Genomic DNA, 6,301 nt, shown 5'->3' with positions numbered 1-6,301 from the left:
AACTTACCAAATCTTCGTGGCTCGCACCGCTTTTGATTTTCCGATATATAGCGTTAAGAATGGACACAAATTCTTTGACATCTTTTTTAATATTTTTGATCTTGGTTTTTAAAGCTTCCCAATCTCTTTCATATGGATTGCCATTGCGTTCCTCAAAAAATTGATGAATACGTATCCAAAACATAGCGGTTTTTTGCCCCGAACCCACAATCTCGTCCATACTCACATAAATAAAAGCAGTAGTAAGATCGACCTCTTCTCGTGTCACAAAATTATTCACCATTTTGAATGAAACTAAGATATAAAAACTTGAGTGGTAGATGATAAATATAAAAATCAAAGAGGTATAGTAAGATGAAGAGAAAGAAGAAATCAATTGATGTAAGAAGGAGAAAATAAGAAATCAATTGATTTGGTGTGGTTTGAGTAGAGAATTAGAGTGGTATTTATAGAGGATTTTGAAAAAATGGCCGTTGAGATCCGACGGTATGCGGAATAGAGCCGTTATTAATGATGGATGGTTAGGATCGGGTGTGAGAGAGGTGTCAAAAGAAAAAGGTCAAACAAATAATATTTCTGAAACGGGTACTCAGTAGCCGTGTAAAAAGCTACGGGTACTGAGTAGCCATATCAACGGTTATACGGTTACTCAGTACCCGTAAATCATAAAAATATACGGGTACTCTGATCCCCTTATAGGGAACTGAGGTGATTTCCCTATACGAATAGGGATTTAGGAGACGGAGATGGATTTTTTGGGTTTTGAGAGATAGAGAAGGATATGGAAGGGAGGGGTAGCACCATAGTGCTAGCTCTTATGTTCTCTCTTCTCTTCCAAGGGAACGTCTTCTCACTTCTTCTCCAACACAGTCGAAACTGCACAAGCAGAGAAGAGCTTCAACTTTCTTCTAATTCTCTTCTTCTTCGACTTCTCGTGTATCACTACTGCCATCACCACTAAACATTTTTTCTTCAGTTATTCTTGTCAATCAAGTGATTCTTGTTAATCATGATTTAATAATTTCTCAAATTGGGGAAGAATTTTAGGGTTTGTCAATATTAGGTTTAATTCATTGAATTGAGGTTGGTTTAAGAATAGGGTTTAACTTGATTTTCATTTTTTTTCAGTTTCATACGTTAAATTTTGTACTTCAGTTAATTAGGGTTTCTAATTATTTTGATTGTGAATCAACACCAAAGGAAATTATTTGATTATGATTGTGACTTGTTAGAACCTATAATACATATGAGAGATGGGGTTTCTGGTCAAAACCTGGGAATATGGTGTGGCAGAAAGAATGTGTTGTTTGATTTGGTTTGGCAGTCGCTAGGAATTGAAGCCAAAAGGGGTCGATGATTCGAGTCTGAGATGAATAATTGGAGCCGTGTTAGATTGAAGAAAGGATTGAATGAATGAATCAGTTTTTATGAATTTGATATTGTAGTGAAGAACATGGGAGGATTGGAAATCGAACAGTGGTGCATATATATGCCACCAGCAGAACGCATGTAGGTGTTTGCAAAGTTGCTTGAACCACCAGCTTCACTCGACAATCAACAACCGAGTTCTCGTTGCAGCTGCCTGTTGACTGCCATGGCTTGATGGATTTCTAGAGTGGGTGAAGTAGATTACAGTGTTCTTGAACTGAGAAGGAGATGAAGAATTGTTGTTCCTGGATGGGTTTGATGGTCAAAATGGGTTTCGGAATTCGATTGAGTTTTGAACAGATTTCAAGTCGTGAAAATAGTTCTACATAAGAACTTGTCGCTGCTGTTTACAAGGGAGTGTGGTGCACTTGGGTATGAAGTTACATAATGAATTTCATGCTGCAATGGAGGCTTGAACCCGTGTTGGTCTATGCTGTTGTAAATGTTAGAATTGCAAGAAATGGATTGCTTGGTGGTGGATGGCCGTCAGGGATTGTTCCAAAACGAAAATCGGGTAAGCCTTTGCCCCCCCTTGCATTTAGTAACCGCTGATTATTGAACTCTATGTTTATGAAGGTTATATGACAGCCTTTAATATTACCGTTCTGTGTGTGATTCTGTTGAAGGGGGATTGGTGCTATCTTACCGTATTCTTATATACTGGTTTGTTATGTATTTCAGGTAAACCAAAATAGCTAGTGGTTGTGGATATCTTTCAACCATGTACACAAGTCCTGTAGAACAATCCAATATAATGATAACTACATAGAATGTGGAGTCGGTTTGGTGAAAGTCTCTTCCTCTAAACAGTTTTAACCTGGGACAAATCAACAAATTGAAAATTATAGAGCAGTGCAGTACGTGGTTTCATTTCATCGTCTTGTCGATGGAGCAAAGAAGAGACTTGGTTTCATTAATAGAAAACCAGATGTTGCTTCTGTTCAACCAAGTGGTGAATGTATGATCTCGACGTGGTCTGTGTGTTACTGAATTTGGGCAGTGAGAAGACGGCAAAGACAAACTTGGTGCTGTTGCTGCCGGGTGAACTCGACGTGGTCTATCTGTTCGATGAAATGCCCCAAAGAAGGATTACTAAAAGGTCATAGTCAATTGTGTTCTCATCTTGATAAATTTTTGTGGATCCGACAGTGGTATTAGTAGGTGATTTTGATCAGTTTTCTGTTGGTGGGTTTGACTTTGATGGTTATTCTCGACTTTGGTTGCGAGTTATGTCTGAGTTCTTGATTTTGATTTAACTCTTACTCACGACTTAACTCGCTAACGACTTGCAATGATGACTTGATTTAACTCACTATAATGAGATGATTCGAGGGCGTAAATGTTTTTTACTAAGCTGAACTACTGCCACCTATGCACTAACAGATGTTAACTGTATTTTGAAAAAAACTGGATGGAAAAGGTCAAATGTGTGGCACTAAATAAATTCTGAAAAAAATGATGGTACTTTCTTAAACATAAAATCGAAAGTGTGGCACTTTATTAACATCCCCATTGTTGTTCACTAGTAGCTTTTGGAAACTTATTTTTTAATTTTTCTTGCATTGTTCGTTGAAACTCTTAGCATGGAATGTTCAAGGATGGGCTAACCCCTTCATACAAAACCACCTTAAACAACTGATTTAAAGGAAAAACCAGAGGACTAAGTCTCAAATACCCCTAGTTAAATCTTTGGTATCTTCACTCCCTAATTACCATATAGCTGATCCAATAGGTTTCGCAATAGGTTAAATGTTTTTTTCTTTGATGTAGTACAATGGAATATTAACAGTTGTCAACTAATTTTGATCCTAAGGAATGGTCTCTTACTTGCTTTTATGGGAGTCCCTATCTTGCAAATAAAAATGTAGTTTGGGACTTCTTAGAAGAAATAATAAGTACACAGGTTAACAGGAATATTCCTTGGAACGCATCGGTGAAACTTGGTTTACCAACCCTCAAATATGCTTTCACTAGGAATTCATAAGCTAAAATCATCAGGTTATGATTGATGTATAATAAATAATATATGGTAGTACAGATAACCAGGTATAACTCATTGCAACGAGAACGAATTCAGGGGCAGTGATTGAAAGTTTCATGTGTTTTTCTTGCAAAAACTTGTGTGTTTCTTTTACATGAATGCAAGAGTAAGCACGTGAGCATAAACATTCAAGATTCAGTGTTAGATAATGAAGATGACGGGTTAATATCACCGGGTACATCGTCGAGAGTGAATCGACCAAGTTTACCCATTCTAAATAGAGCAAGGAACTTCTTCGATACCATCCTCCGAGCGTCATCTGATGCCTTATGAGCAGGTATTTTAAATGCTTTTTGAAGAGCTGCAAACTGCTTCTCTATCAGACACTCTAAATCACTTTCATCCTCCAAATTACCATTGAATTCTGACAGTGTGACGTACAATGCACACTGGACTTCTGATACAACATCCTATAAAGAAACAGAGGAGAATCAAAGAAATTTAGCTTCTCAAAATTAGTCTAACAAGACCCATGTTACATAGAGAAACGCATTCTCAGTGACAGGCTGATAGTACTAGAGAAATATCATGCATTACCTCAATATAATGGACATCACCCGCATTTTGCTGTATTCCTTTTTTCGGTTTATAGTCCTTTCCATTGTCTCCACACAAAGACGCTTCGAGTCGTCTGTTGTTCAAGTTCTTCCAGTGAAGGGGTGTGCTTCGAATGTTTAAAATAGCCAGTAGGTATTGCGCAATACGTTCTTCACCAACCACCGAATCTTTAACAGATCCTACATTATTGAGATGAATTCAATGCTCTGTCGCTATATGACCAAATGATTAATTTGCATATATATTTACAATGAAAGTCATTTCTTTTAGTTTACAGAAAAAACATAATTTCTCAAGTAGAAGCATATTTTATGACAAGCAGGTAACATATTCTTAAAACCTTCCTGACAATGAAAAAACAGGTTGCTATTAATATCGCACACTTGCAGAAATAAAATGGATATTGTCGAAAAGTATGACAGAAATGGTTGAATGCAACTCATAACAGAAAAAATACCTGTTAGTGCAAGCTTTAGCCCTGTCTCTATATCGGGGATACTTGGAACAAGTATACCTGGAGTATCAAGAACATATATGCTCGGGTGATGTGCAATCTGTATGTTCATGGTCAAAGTTAGCAGACGACCGCAAATAAAAAGAACCACACGTGCGGTAGCACTGAAAATTACAGTGATTGTCAAAATGACGTATCGGTAACAAAATATGAAATGTACCACACCTTAAATCCTGCAATATCTTGAGTTACGCCTGGTAAAGGTCCCACTGAAGCCCGTTTCAGCTTCTGCTGTGCTATGAAAAATTAATACATAATCATGCTCCACGAAATATTTCAAGCTAGAAGGTATTGGAAGGTAATAAATTCAGTTCCTAATGGCCATATGTCGACATAAACACTAATTTATTCGCGAGACCCTCGAAAAAGGTTACCAGGAAAGCGTGCAGATGCGATCTGGTGGATGCAGTTAATAAGCGACGACTTGCCAACATTAGGAACACCAACCACCATAATTATAAGTGTGGGTTCCTTAGAAATCTTTTCCTTCAGCTTCAGTTCTGCAAATTCCAGAAGCTGTGATACATTTAAAGTTAACGCGAAATTTGATCAAAGGCATAAACTACTCCATGATCTAAATAACATAGTTACGTTTCCAAACTACGTGATGAACTCAGCATGTTTAAGCAAATCATAAGGGCGATGTTAACTGTAAGTCACAGAAAAGTCGTTAAATCATCAACTAACCTTCTTGACGGAGTTTTGGCTGTGTGCATTTATTGTCATGCAATCTTGCTTAAGTGAAGCAAAATATCCAGTCCATCGCTGTGAAAATTACAAAAGATTAGGAGAAGAAAAAGGATTAGAAGTAGATAAATAAAGAGGAATAATCAACACTTACATGCATTATATTGGGATTGGCCAAATCCTTCTTGTTGAGAGCAATAACTCGGTTTTTGCTAGATAGAACATCCTGAAGATCTCCATTCACAGATGATAACGGAATCTGTAGGGTTCCAACGCTTCATTATCAGTCAAATTTACAATTTTATACGAAATGCATGCGCAAGGAGAAATTGCGATCAGTGCATATGAAAGAGAACTTACACGAGCATCGCGAACTTCAATAACAAGGTCAGCAAGTTTGAGCCGGTCACGAATGGCGCGAGTTGCAGAAGCCATGTGACCAGGAAACCAATTGACAGGTCCACCACTCATGTTGAACCCCATCTCTCCTAAATTTTTCTTCACTAATCTTCCCATCACATTGCCCATCTTTGTTGTTCCAACCATTCTAAATACTTGACTTTTCCCCCCTTTTTTTTTCTCTGTGAGATTGTGTTGCTTCAAGAAAAGATTAAACTTCAACAAATTAGACATCATTCAGTAAAAGAAAAGAAAACATATTTTGATGACTAAACTCTTACCAACTAATTATCAAAATGGTGTATATGGTAAACTAGGTGACATTCACCAGACAGTTCTATAATCATTTACTCAAGGCTCAGGCTCTGGTCAGAAGGTGTAGTAACTACTAGTTAAGCGCTTGCACGGTGGGGCTGACAAAACGTTTCAACAGTCACTTAGGAAGAAAGCATTGGAAAAAACTATTTTACTACAGACCCCCAAAATGCTGTTGAGCTCCATGGATGCATCTATTCTTTCATCAGTTTTCTTCGTTATGAGCTCACTAGAGGCCATTTCATCACAAGCACTCAATTTCCCAACCAACACAACAGGGCTAGTGTCTACTTCAACTATGATTTCTGATCTTGATACCATGGTACAAGAATTACCAATAGCATAGGTATCCTCAACCA

General features: G+C 37.6%; 1 protein-coding gene and 1 long non-coding RNA gene across 2 annotated transcripts; one reads left to right on the top strand and one right to left on the bottom strand.

Moving 5' to 3' along the window:
* The first annotated feature begins 703 nt into the window (after positions 1-703).
* LOC113328488 lies at positions 704-2,781 on the top strand. Its single transcript, XR_003349434.1, has 2 exons — positions 704-1,942; positions 2,110-2,781. It is a non-coding gene; the product is annotated as an uncharacterized LOC113328488 (long non-coding RNA).
* Positions 2,782-3,409: 628 nt separating this feature from the next.
* On the bottom strand, positions 3,410-5,927 carry LOC113328487 (short integuments 2, mitochondrial-like). The gene is made up of 9 exons (XM_026575569.1): positions 5,909-5,927; positions 5,589-5,825; positions 5,383-5,487; positions 5,229-5,306; positions 4,916-5,057; positions 4,707-4,777; positions 4,485-4,581; positions 4,007-4,206; positions 3,410-3,879 (listed from the first exon to the last, which is right to left on the bottom strand). The coding sequence occupies exons 2-9, from the start codon at positions 5,772-5,774 to the stop codon at positions 3,598-3,600; spliced, it is 1,161 nt and encodes a 386-aa protein (XP_026431354.1). The 5' UTR covers positions 5,775-5,825; positions 5,909-5,927; the 3' UTR covers positions 3,410-3,597.
* Between the last annotated feature and the right edge of the window lie 374 nt (positions 5,928-6,301).

Source organism: Papaver somniferum, unplaced genomic scaffold (assembly GCF_003573695.1).
Source record: "Papaver somniferum cultivar HN1 unplaced genomic scaffold, ASM357369v1 unplaced-scaffold_10947, whole genome shotgun sequence".
NCBI lineage: Eukaryota > Viridiplantae > Streptophyta > Magnoliopsida > Ranunculales > Papaveraceae > Papaver > Papaver somniferum.
This window is presented reverse-complemented; position numbering and strand designations above follow the sequence as displayed.

Bases quoted from the DNA above. Each gene is read 5' to 3' on its own strand.
- LOC113328487 (XM_026575569.1), bottom strand. From the start codon at position 5,774: ATGGTTGGAACAACAAAGATGGGCAATGTGATGGGAAGATTAGTGAAG. The intron at 5,307-5,382 runs GTAAGTGTTGAT...TAATTTTCACAG, and splicing joins CCAATCCCAATATAATGCAT to CGATGGACTGGATATTTTGC. The intron at 4,207-4,484 runs GTATTTTTTCTG...TCAATAATGTAG, and splicing joins GCTAAAGCTTGCACTAACAG to GATCTGTTAAAGATTCGGTG.